Below are 12,188 nucleotides of genomic sequence, written 5' to 3' on the forward strand. Positions count from 1 at the left end.
CCAGTTAAGCGCACCTATTTTTCGGGGCTCTGCGGGTATATCAACGTAGCCTGGCCGTCATCGTCATTCGCTACCAGCCGCTACGTAGCCAACTTGACCCTCACCTCACAACCTCCCTCATCCGCATCGCCAACTCCGCCAACGACCATCATTTAGTCGCAAAAATCTCAAGATGGCCTCTTACTCGTCGACCAAGGTCGAAGTCATCGAGTACGATGACGCCGGCAATGTCATTACCACATATGTCGAGAGCGGCGACAACAATCGTGTCGATGTCATTGTAAGTGTTTCCAGCTTTCGCGCTTGATCATCATTTCGCATTTCAATGGAGTCTGCTCTTCGGTTTTAAACTTTCTAGTCTCAATTGCTTCTATTTTTCGGTTCATTCAGCTTGACCCTCTACATGTATAGCTCTATACGGGCTGTCAATCTACCCAGGCCAATGGCATGCCCCGTAGAGGCCATTTAAAGCAATGTGCCACAGCAGCTGACGTTTTTATGCAAAGCTCCCGGAAGAACGCAAGAATATTTTTCAACACACGCTCGACATCTTTCTTCCCGCTGGCTATCCGCAAAGTGTAACGGAGGACTATCTCCCGTACGTATCGTCTCCTGCTTTTGGCAAAGTCCTTTGGGACCAATTTCACGCCGAACTTCAAATCTCAACACTCGAGAAGCCTCCTGAATTTTATGCTAACTAGATGCGCAATGGCTTAGGTACCAAATATATGCGAGTATTCCCCAGACGACCTCCGGCCTAATCGAGTGCAAAAATCGTGCGTCCTCCAGGACAAGACTAACAATCATCGAAACAGGACTCTCTCCAGGCATTTTCTAGCTCCATTGCCGGAATGCTGTCATCGAGGGCAGTTCTTGAAGGTAGGAAACTCGAGCCCAATTATCCGAGAGTCGACGCCCAATGTTTGGCTCGTCTCCTTGGACTTTTGACCTCAAGTCAGCCTTCTCCGATGATCCACTCTGACCAACTTCAAAGGCGTCGGTGTCGGCGATGCGGATGCCACACCAACCAAGGCTCTCCTCCTCTCCGTCGTTCAGTCCTCGGCTGGGCGCGTTGCAACAATTCTTTTCGCCGCTCGACTGGGCACCGCTCTAGAACCGGAATGCAAGTCCTGGCGACTGGCCGCCGACTTCTTCAACGACACAGGCATGCTTCTCGACATGTTGTCTCCCGGTGTTCCAGCAGGTGTTCCTCGTACGGCCGTGCTCAGTTTTGCGAGCATTCTGCGGGCGCTTTGTGGTGTTGCAGCGGGCAGCAGCAAAGCCAGCCTTAGCGCGCACTTTGCGAAAGAGGGAAACCTAGGAGAATTGAATGCGGTGAGTAAAACATTTTGTTTCGAATCTTGGTCCAATCTATCCTGTTTCAGCGGGCATAAGACGGATGCTACGCTGCGCTGCGCCTTGTGCTACTCTGCCTCAGCCTTACCGACGTCGTTTCTTTCACGTCTGCCTCTTCTTCAGCCTCACACGCACGTCATTGCATTCCACATGGACTACACAGCCCGTCAGCCAACTCGCGCCATTCTTGTTCCGGTTGACGGCATCCAAGTCAGCCATGGCTTCAAGAATGTTCACACGTCACACCTCGACCACGCAGCGCTGTGCAACACTCGACGACGCCATGCTAGCACAACACCTAGACAGCCTTCACACCCAACCCAAAAATAAAAAACCAACCCAAGCTGAAGACGGAACAAAAAAAAAAAAAAACATGGACCGGCCATCGAGCAAGTTACCAACCTTGCTGTACCCGGTCACATCCTAACCCAAACCCGGCCCCCTTCCTGCCCTACCTGACGTTGCGCACCCCGGCAAGCTCTTCCGCCACCTCCGCCCTCGCCGTGGCGCTGCTCACACCCGCACGCAGTCACTCAAGTGCCGGGGCGGATGTTTTGTGTTTTGGTTTCACGCGGCACTTGGGAGAAGTTGACCGGGGGAAACGGCAAATCCAGGGTGTTCCCTGCCGGTCAACTTTCCAACTCCCGAGCCCGCTCTTTTCGATTGTTCGAGATCAGAAACCCAAAACCAAGATTCTGCCCTGCCCTGTGGCCGAATGCGAACCAACAAAGCGGAAAGCCTGTCGGGTCGGTGTTGTGGGTGGGGGAGCGGAGTTTGGCGAGCTTGCGGCTGAAGTGGGGAGACTGGACACTGGGTGCTGTTGTGGTGTGATGCGCCATGGACTTGGTGCTGCGATGGATTGGTTGGGTGCATGTGCAGTTGGGCTCGGTGTTTCGAGAGGGCCCCCTTTCCCTACCCCTACCCCCTGACGAGCTCACCTTCACGAGTGGCTTCCCCTCTCTTCCACCACGCGCTGGACTGGGCTTCACATTTCTGTGAGCGGTTGTACGCTTCCCTCACTTCGCATCAATTCCTGCAACGCCCACTACTTTTCCCCCAAGCACTTCCCCAGTATAACCCACTTTTCCCCATTCTCTCCCCGCTCTATCTCCACCACCCTGCCCCTCCTGCCTCCACGTTTTCCACTGCCGCCATGACCTTCCTTCGAGAAGCCAAACGGCCAGCCACGCGCCCAGCAACAAGCTTCCGCGAGGATCCGTCCTCGGCCTCGGCCGCCGGCCGTGCGTCGCGTCCGGGGTTATCCGTCCGAACGCGTGACTGCTGGATCTGACCTCGCAGGCTCAAGCTCACGGGATCGCGGGGGTGGCTTGTGAGGGTGAGCTGGTGGTGCTGTAGGGCGACATGGGGTGATGGGATGAGTAAGGAGAGGGTCGGGAGGGGGTTTTGGCCTCAGGCTCGGGTTGGTGGAGTGCACGTGGGCAGCGCAGCGCAGTGTAGCGTTGCTTGATGTTGACGACAAGCGGTGCTGGTTGGCCTTGCGGGATATCGCTTACAGGTTGGCAGAAAGATTCGTCGCAAGAGACCGTCATCTCGCTGATGGGCATGCTGGTAAGTGGATCGCTTTCTTGCGCACCGTCAAGTGTTTTTCGTACTCTGCTCAGTCTTCTTTCCCGCGCTCTATCCTTCATGTCGTCTTCTACAATCCTCTCCTGCGACTTGCCTCGTCACCATCCAATTTCAAAGAGGCAAAAGAGCTGGGATACAAGGAAAAACCAAAGGACGCATCCGTACGCCTCCAGCCCTCATCGGAAGAACACCCACCGCCATCGCCAACCACAACCACACCCCCGGATCCACGGCCCTCCAACGATCCGACCAGGACCCCCGCTCCGTCCGGCATGTCGCGACTCAGCAGCCCAAAGCCAAACCAAACGCAGCGCCCCTTTCCAAAGAGCCGAACGCCAAAACAACCTCTGCGCCGCGAGCGCCTCTCGCCCAAATGCCGAGTCGGCTCTTCCGACGACTCGACTCACGCCGCCTCGCTCGCGCAACTCCACCTTGCGCGCGACTCGGGGGTCGAATTGGATTGACTTTGGGCGTTTCGTTTGCGGCGTCAAGAGAAGGAGAACAAGACGAGCGATAGACTTCGCCTTTTCTTCCCCTGTGTGCTCGCGCATCTAGATGCGTGGGGAGAGGGGAAGGGAGGAACCAAACAAACAAGCGAAACCCACGTTTTGGCTTCCTCCCCCCTTTCCAGACTCATCCCTTGCTCCGCTGTCCACCGTCATCATTACACAGTGCCTGCATCAGCCTAGTGATGCGGATGCGAGCAAAAGAGAGACAGACGCGAGATGAGATGAAACGGCTGATTGAGTCGCGCGGTTGTTCGTTCGCGAACCTGTCGGGCTTGAGCAGCAGCTGCTGCTGCAACGGCCGAAAGAAACGTCGCTCGCTCGCGGCTGATTACAACGTGCGCGCCTGCGTGCGTGCGTGCGATTAAGGTACCGCGCGGGTAGCTTGTCAGTCAGGATGCGAAATCCAAAACCAAAAACCCAAAAGAGAGAAAAAAAAAAAAAAAAACGAAACACAAAACACAAACGCCAACAACAAGCGCCCAGAAGCGCCGCGCCCGCGCCTATCCTGCTTTGGCGGCAGGGGTCGGGTTGTTGTTGTTGTTGGAAAACACTTCGTCCTGAGAGGCGGACGGACGAATGAGCGTTCTTTGCAATCACCCGACAAGCTCTCGCATCTGGGAATCTTGGCTTTCACGGATATCGCATCAACATTTTCACCGCATTATCAAACACACGAGACGAATCACGCCATATGAGCAATCTCGAAGCCCGAGAGCGCGACAACGTCTTATCTCAAGCCAGAGCCGGACCGCGCAAGCGGAGACGGACGAGGGGCGGCGCTCGCTGAGGGGGTTGATGTCGCAAATGAGGGGTCACTGACGTGTATCAATGTGGGGATTGAGGAGGGAGAGAGAGCGGGAGTTTGCGAATTGCACTTGTCCATGCTTGAATCAGGATACCTCGCCCCCCTCTCCCTCGACACAATCTCGCATACCCACCCCTCGTATCGTACCATTCTAGGGGACCAGCACGTATGGGGGATCAGTATCAACACAGCACAGTACAGCACAGCAGCCGCCGGAGCCAACCGAGCTACCCGAGACCCCCTGGCCGTCATCAGAAATGTGCCAGTCTCGACGTACGTCGAAAAAGAACGTCACAAGCCAGCAACAAGCGCGTCAGTCAGGCAGCCAGGCGCCCACTCCACCGTCGCCGCCAACCGCCAGCCGGCCGAACGAGGCAAAGCGATTTGCACACTTGGAGCTGCGTTTGTACCGTCGCTCCGGGATTCAGGCAGGCCGCCGCAGCAGCAGCAGCAGCACCATCACGCGTACGAGCACACGCGCCGAACGAACTGCCGCATCGTTCTACAGGCAGAACGGAACCACCCTGATCATCGCGTCATCGTGGGCAGCTGCTTGGCGCAACGGCGGGCGTGCGTGCGTGCGTGCGTACGTAGCGACGACTTTTTGTTGCGCGCGTCGCGGCACCGTGTGGACTTTCGGCGCTCCACGAAAGGCCACTTCGAGTCGATGACGGCGAGGGAGGGGATGAAGAGGCTTTTGGGGGGGGGATGGGAGTCGGGCAGTCATACCTACGCGACAGCGACAGCGACTGCGATCATGAGCGAAGCAAAGCAAACATCAACATCACCACCATCATCGCTCCAGCAACAGCAACAACAGCAACCTCCCTCACAATCTCGCCTTTTCCCAATCCCCCCTTGCCGCACCCCCAACCCAACTCAAACGCACAAACATGCTCAAACTCTAGCGGCGGGAGAAGCAGCGGCAGAAGGCGCGGCAGAAGCAAAAAAACGCTGCGGATGAATGCTTCCCACCCCTTCCTCAACCAAGCTTTTTCCAACCGGAAAACGTCGAAACTTGGTCAAACGTCTTCGACGCCTCTTTCCATGCAACGATGTCGCAAGTGTCTGCGACGGAAGCTTTTTTTGCTGCGCGCTGCACGCTGCAGGGGCACGCACCCTCTCTTTGAAGACGTGGCTGACTACATGCCTCTGTTCGGCTTTTGCGTGCCGAGGCCCGGCGAGCTGATCCCTGGCAGGGGCTTTGGCTTTGGGATTTGCCCGGTGCTTGGCGAATGTTTGTTGGAGAGAGGGCGCAGGGCAGGGATGGCGTACCCATGACTCTGTGGATGCGAGGTTGCCTGTTTGGGGTTGTGGGTGAGGAGGGATGATGGGCTTGAGGGGGGTTGTGGGAGAAGGGGGTGACGAGAGGGTGGTGAGGATGAGAAGGAGTTTCTTTTTCGTTCTGTTCCTTTGATTTGAGGCGTACGCGGTTGCGTCTCTGCGGCTTCATTTGACATTTCGTTGCGCATCGTCTTCAACTTACCTCGTCACTTGCATCCAAACTGACCCCGTACAGGCCGGCAGTCTCGTCGTCTCAGCCGTCTCGTCCAAACCGCTCGCGCTGGCCCTCATCATCGTGCTCCTGGCCATCCACCTGTGGACAAACTACATGGCAGTGCGGTCCGTGTCGATGCGCTCGCTCAACCGGCAGCGCGCCAACGTCGTCCTGTCGCACCTGCTGGCGCACGACAAGGTGCTGACGCCCGAGACGGTCGCGGCGGGGCACGAGCGCATCTTCGAACTGCGCGACGGCGTGCTCAGAGGCGCGGGCAGGGAGGTCTTGGGTTGGGCGCGGCTGGGCGTGGGCCTCTGGGAGGTGCTTGATGTGCTACCTGCGTCTCCCGGAGGATCCAAGGCCAGGGGTAGGGGGCAGAAGGGCTGGGGCTGGGGGAGCAGTGGAGTGGCTGGTGCGCGTGTCCTGGGGCGCTCTGCTGCTGCTGCTACGGGAGCATCATCCGAGAAGCATCGCCAGGTCCGCGATCCGTCGTTGGCGGCGCTTCTGGCAATCTTTGAGCGCGAGCCGTACGTGCTCTGGTTCGACGCGCACACGCGGACGGCCCTCATTGTGCTCAAGCAGGACGCGGGCCCCGTCGCGCAGTTGCAGGCGTGGGCTCAGGCGCTCATGATGGCGGAGAGACACGCTGCCGCAAAGGGCCAAGGCAGCAACAAGAGCGGAGGCAAGCAGCAACAACAACAAAAGCAGGATGGCCAACAGGCAGCCCTTTCATCTGGCGACGGACGCGGAGAGGCCAGTGCAGGTGTTGGTGGAGGAGTTGACGGAGTTGATGGGCCGGACGCGTTCGCGGCCGCAGAGGCCGAGCTGCGGCTGACTCTGGAGCGTGCACGCGACATGTTTGTTGTCGAGCACTCTTCGGACGACGCTGGTGCCCGAGCTGGAGGTGACGGTGGTGATGTGAAGCGGCGCGGCTTGGCGCGCAAACGGCTCGAGGCGGCAGGATGGGACTTGAGCATAGCGGCTCTCGAGACTAGATCGGGCAGCCGCTTGCAGGCCGTTGGTGGTGTTGGTCATCAGGGGACCGGCGGCCAAAAGGTCGACTAAAGGCCCGTTGTTGATATTGTTGGTTTGTTTCTTCCGAGGCCAAGACTTGATGGAGAGCAGGGAAGAGTGGGTGAAAATTTCCAAGATAGATACGTGTTCCGGGAAGCATGGATGTAGGCGCTGGAAGCCTCAGACAAGAACGGGACAGGGGCCGGGGTAGATACGGGAAAAAAAAAAAAAAAAGACATGGTTTAGGCGTGTGGAAGAGGCAGGCCCTTTTGCTCAGGGGGCTGGTCGAGAAGAAGAGATTATTTTTCCTGTGATGTGTTTGGCGATGAAGTGAGTGGCAGAGTCATGTGGACGGTAGTGATGGGATGAGACAGGTGGATACATGTAGCGTGAGGAGAGGTGAGGAGGCTGCAGGCTGCAAGTGGCAATATTCTGGAATGGCGCTAGAAGGCGGCTAGAAGAAATGGTCGACGCTCGGATGCAGGGGCCGCCCGGCAATCGTGACGCTGACTCGCAGGAGGAGAGAGGGAAGCCTGCTTTCTTCTGCCTGATGGACGAGAGGAGACAACAGTGCACGACAGACTCTTTTCTTCCTTGCACTGCCTCTGTAATGGGTGCCCTGGTGCCCTTGGCCGCCCGCCAACAAAGCTTCTACGCGCGTTCGATCGGGCTTCGACGGCGCCGTGGCGGCCCATTAGTGTGTGAGCGCCGCGCAATGCCGTCACTTTAGCTCTTTGTCTCGCTTTGCTCCCGTGTGCAGAAGACTGGGTATATGGTTGCGGCTGTCTGTCTGACTCGGATTTTTGCGAGCTTGTCATCCAAAATAAATATCCTCTGCCGTACTGCATCCCTGACCTTGACTTCACATCTACTACCTAACTGTTCATCTCGTTTCAGGCGCTGCTGTTGCGACGGCCCTCTTCGGCCTAGAACCAGCGCACCGCCGACGCCTAACGCGACCCTTCTTTCTCTTGGCTCCAAGCTAGCCGGCTTACCCATCACCACTGGTCCATTCCTCGTTCCCCCGCCCCTTCGCCGTTCCACTACAAACACTCTCTCTCTCTTCCTCCTCCTCCCTCGCGACCCACATATCCACCCTCGGATCCACTACTCTACTACTCTCAGGTTGGGATGCACTCCCGCAGGAACCAACCCCCCGCTCTTCGTCTCAAAACTCCCTCGTCGTCCGCCCCGTCTTCGCCAACTCCCTCCCTCTTCGACGACGACCAAACCACCTCGTCCACCACGCCTTCCAAGATGTCGGCCTCGGAGTATGTCCCCGCGAAGCCCCTGACCGTCACCATTCCCAAGGGTTATGCTCAAGGTCCCTATTGCATCAGACGACCAAATCTCTCCGAGATTCTCGCCAACACGGGCTCGCCGCCATGGACTCTGTCGGCCTTCATGGCCTACCTCTCCCAAAACCACTGCCTAGAAACCCTCGAATTCACCATGGACGCCTCGCGCTACAAGAAGCACTACGACAAGATGGTCGGCGCCAACCCCGAAGCCGCCGTCTGCCCAGAATCCGACGAATGCAACTTTGTACGCATGTTGTGGCAACGCCTGCTCGACGCTTACATTGCACCAAACGGCCCCCGCGAGGTCAATCTCCCGTCCGACGTACGAGACAGCCTTCTGGAAAAGTCGCATCCTTGCATCCCCCCGCACCCCTCGACCCTGGACACGGCCGTCCGCAAAATCTACGAACTCATGGAGGAGTCGGTCCTGGTTCCCTTTCTCAACAGTCTGTCCCCTCAAAGTGCCGCTGATTCCTCCTACAACACCAGCGACGAGAACCTGTCTCACTCCCACACCCGCTCATACGACGAGCGCGCCCTGCGCCGCGACCTTGTCGCACAGCCCTCTTCCTCGCAAGGCTCGCAAGCCCACCGCGCGTCGGCGCCTTCTTCGCTGACGAGCAGCTTCTCCAACGTCACCCGCAACTTTGGCGCCGCCGCCCACGCCCGCTTTGCCAGCGCCTCGCATTTCCGCCATCCGCACTCGGGAGCATCGTCGACGGCCGCCTCGCCTTCGGACCGCGATGGCCTCACAGACGACTCGACTGCCAGCAGTCCTAGCGCCATGGCCGACCCCATGACTCCGCCGACGACACCTCCCATGAGCGACTATGGATGTCCCACCACCGGCAGCACCCCTAGCCCCGGCAACAGCCGCGAGAGCAGCAGTTGGAAGCGCATGAGCAGCAGACTGGGCTGGAAAAAGCGAAGCAGCGGCCACATGAGACAGGATCACGTCGATCACCAACAAATGGAGGGAGGTATGTTTTGAAACACGATTCTTTCCAACAAAGGGCCGCCGTTGCACCTTGGACGTCATCCGGCCATCATGTCTAGCCTCTCTCCTGGAACCATTCGGACTCGGACTCACAGTTTGTACCAACAGGCTTTTCCTTCCGCCAGTCGGTGGGCCGGAGACTATCCATCCAGTTTGGCCACTCGTCAAAGGAGAGGTCGACTTCCGATGACGAAAGCTCCATGGAAATCTCCAAGCCTTTCCAGGTTCGCGAGATCTGAGCCACGTCTGAGACCATCTCGCTCAGATCGTTTGCCGCATCCGCACGCGTCCCGGCTCCAGGCCCGTCCTAGATTGGCACTTTCTGGTTCGGCTTTTTCTTCTTGGGGAGGTGATTTTTTTCCTACACACTTATGGACCGGCATTAAATAAGGCAGGGAGGCATATTCTTAGCATTTACACGGGCGTTGGGAGGGGATTCTGGGCTTGCGAGACGGGAACAACGACCATTATTTCCTTGTTTCTTTTCTTTGGAGTAGCCTAGGGGCAGGCAGGCCGACTGGGGCCTTTTTTTTCATGGGACGAACGACGGACATGACGATCCATGACCACTCAAACACCTTCTCACGCTTACTTCCACCTCCACCTCGACTCATACACGAGCTCTCCTCTCTCCTCTCCAACACTCCTCGCCGCACAACAGCACACACAGACCACTCGGCACCGCAACGAAACAAAAACGAACGGACGCACGCACGGCACACCACAGCACGCACGTACGCAACGCACGCACGCCCTCTCGCCCGCAGCGCAGCGCAGCAGCCAGCCAGCCAACCACCCATGAGCAAGCCTCGACCAGGGCCGCCACGTTGGACGGCATCATTGGATGGGATGCTGGCGACACCGTAGCCCAAAGGTCCGACTGGCTCCTCTCTTGGTCGTGGTTGTGGTGCGGCGCGATCAGAACATGGGGCGACCGCTTCTCCATCTTCACACGTCTCGTCTTGTCTCTTTCTCCTGTTGAGCGTCGACGGACGACGTCGGATGTCGTTGTCGATCGACCACCACCGCCGGATCATCCTCTGCTCTCCCCGCATCCGACTTGGGCGGCGCCGCTCGGGTCTCTTGCCTACTTTGTTTTGCGAGCTTCCGCATTCGCTGGCTGGCCGGCTGGCTGGTCTGGGCCAGGTGTTTGTTTCATCCTACCTACCTACCTACCCCATACTGCCCCTACCCTGCCCTGTCCTGCACAATAGTACTGTACACTTACCGTACCCTATTGTGCACGGGTTGCTGTGGCTGCCGCGCCCAGCCGGCGTGTTGGAGCGGGTTGGAGTGGTAGTGTCTTTGTTTCTTTCCACCTGTCTGGGCTCTTGTCTGTACCGGACTGTCTCATCCGTCGTCTCTTTTGTTGGCATCGTGTCGTTGTCCGTCCTGAACGGACGGCACGCGCACCGGACGACTCTTGGGAAATCCCTAAAAATACAAAAGTCGCCTGTTGTTGCCATCCCATATATCTCTTGTCTTTCTCGTGTGTGTCTCGGGGCGCCTCATCGTTGTTGAACTAATTCCCTTGTCGTCCGTCTCTTTGTCCCCTTTCTTTCCACCTTGTTCCATTCGTCAAGGGAACCAAAGCGTCTGGGTCTGGGTCTGGGCCTGCACGCGCTCTGCTGTCTATCACTCGGTACGGTACCTTTCTTGTTGGTCTTGTTTGTCTGGCTCTGGTTCGCCCAGACCGGACTTGACTTGGCAGGGACGGCCGACATGTAGGGCAAAGGCATGGCATGGCATGGCATGGCACAGTACGGCACGAGCGAGCGAGCGACAGGGGGAAGCGAAGCGAAGCGCCTGCCCTGGAGTTGCCCTGGAGTTGCCCTTGCCCTTGGTTCTTCCTTTTGGTTCGGTTGGACTGGTTGGTTGGACTGGCTCGCTGGCTCGCGGGCAAAAAAGACCAAAAGACCACGAGATGGACAGACGGGACGCGTACGCATTGGCAGATGTGTGTGTGCGCGGGGCACTCTACTCTGGACCGACTCTCTACCCTCGAGGTTGCACGGAACGGGTAGGATGGAGTATACAACGTGACGAGATGGGGGTTTGGATTTTGCATTGGATGGAGACATGGATGGGACGACGGCATGGACGACGGCATGGCATGGAGGGGATGCGGCGGTCTGAATGCAATGCAACGTCCATCACTTACTTTTTACTTTTACTCTTGCGCCGTGTCGTGTCTCGTCGTCTTTGACTGACTGACTGACTGACTGACTGACTGACCAACCAGTGTTAAGCTGTCGTTGAATCGCTGAGGACGCACCTAGTCATGTTGGACTGACTGACGATGGCGTACAAGCCTGGCCAGCTTGTCTTTTGCTGGCTGCGCAGATGGGGCTAGGTATATAGGGAGGTGTAGGTAGGTGTAGGGAGGTAGGTGTAGGGAGACAGGCAAGCAGGCAAGCAGGCAAGCAGGCAGCTAGGGGTAGATTATTTGGCGGGGACGGGACGGGACGGTGGCAGCGAACGGCAACATTAACAGTAGGGTAGGGTGCCGGCTAGCTAGCTCGTGGGATATTGTCTGTCTGTTGGGGTGTGCATGTGAGGTTGGTAGGTGGTATAGGCAGCTAGCTATGTAGCAGTGTCTGGTGGCAGTATGGCAGTATGGCAGTCTTCTGACATCGTCCGGCAGCCAGGCCGTGCGGCAGTCAGTCGATGCAGCCAGGTGTAGCAATAGCAGTAGCAATAGCAGTAGCAATAGCAATACGACAACGACGACTGGTCAGTCAATCAGCCAGCCAGTCAACCAACCAGTCAATCCAAAGCCACTACCTAACAACTACATAACCACAAGTAGTAGTAGCATCCGAGCCAACTAAATTGCAACTGAAACCGAATTGCCAATTCAAAACAGTCGATCGAGCCGCGTTTGAGCTGTGTTTTCCACACCTACACAATAAACACCTCCTGCATCTGGTTTCATCTCGCAACATGGCAAAAGTGGAGAGGGGAATTAGGTTAGGAAGATGGATGGGGTGGGGTGGGTGCGTCGTGTTGTGTTGCGATGTGATGGATGAGATCAAGGTCATGTTTATACAGAGCAATGGATCAGCAGGGTAAGAGGGGAAGGAAGGTAGGGGGAAGAGAGGAAGAGAGGAAGAGAGGGATC

The 12,188-nt window shown here is 57.4% G+C and overlaps 5 protein-coding genes across 5 annotated transcripts; 3 read left to right on the forward strand and 2 right to left on the reverse strand.

Annotated features, from left to right (window-relative positions):
- The first annotated feature begins 92 nt into the window (after window positions 1–92).
- Window positions 93–3,710, forward strand: BKA78DRAFT_328409 (vitamin B6 photo-protection and homoeostasis-domain-containing protein). The gene is made up of 6 exons (XM_066889592.1): window positions 93–280; window positions 507–598; window positions 718–730; window positions 816–879; window positions 995–1,335; window positions 2,881–3,710. The coding sequence occupies exons 1-6, from the start codon at window positions 173–175 to the stop codon at window positions 3,496–3,498; spliced, it is 1,236 nt and encodes a 411-aa protein (XP_066738805.1). The 5' UTR covers window positions 93–172; the 3' UTR covers window positions 3,499–3,710.
- Window positions 3,711–5,869: 2,159 nt separating this feature from the next.
- Window positions 5,870–6,820, forward strand: BKA78DRAFT_300567 (uncharacterized protein; the record flags this gene model as incomplete). The annotated part of the gene is made up of 1 exon (XM_066887222.1): window positions 5,870–6,820. The coding sequence occupies one exon, from the start codon at window positions 5,870–5,872 to the stop codon at window positions 6,818–6,820; it is 951 nt and encodes a 316-aa protein (XP_066738806.1).
- A 1,230-nt stretch (window positions 6,821–8,050) lies between these two features.
- Window positions 8,051–8,617, forward strand: BKA78DRAFT_230019 (RGS domain-containing protein; the record flags this gene model as incomplete). The annotated part of the gene is made up of 1 exon (XM_066883756.1): window positions 8,051–8,617. A coding segment is annotated over one exon (567 nt), but the record flags the coding sequence as incomplete, so codon positions are not given.
- Window positions 8,618–9,420: 803 nt separating this feature from the next.
- BKA78DRAFT_63662 (uncharacterized protein) lies at window positions 9,421–10,349 on the reverse strand. Its single transcript, XM_066893507.1, has one exon. The coding sequence runs from the start codon at window positions 10,120–10,122 to the stop codon at window positions 9,535–9,537; it is 588 nt and encodes a 195-aa protein (XP_066738808.1). The 5' UTR covers window positions 10,123–10,349; the 3' UTR covers window positions 9,421–9,534.
- On the reverse strand, window positions 10,302–11,240 carry BKA78DRAFT_63734 (uncharacterized protein). The gene has a single exon (XM_066893508.1). The coding sequence runs from the start codon at window positions 11,175–11,177 to the stop codon at window positions 10,590–10,592; it is 588 nt and encodes a 195-aa protein (XP_066738809.1). The 5' UTR covers window positions 11,178–11,240; the 3' UTR covers window positions 10,302–10,589.
- Between the last annotated feature and the right edge of the window lie 948 nt (window positions 11,241–12,188).

This window comes from Phyllosticta capitalensis (assembly GCF_038381095.1).
Source record: "Phyllosticta capitalensis strain CBS 128856 chromosome Unknown BKA78scaffold_13, whole genome shotgun sequence".
Classification (NCBI taxonomy): Eukaryota; Fungi; Ascomycota; class Dothideomycetes; order Botryosphaeriales; family Phyllostictaceae; genus Phyllosticta; species Phyllosticta capitalensis.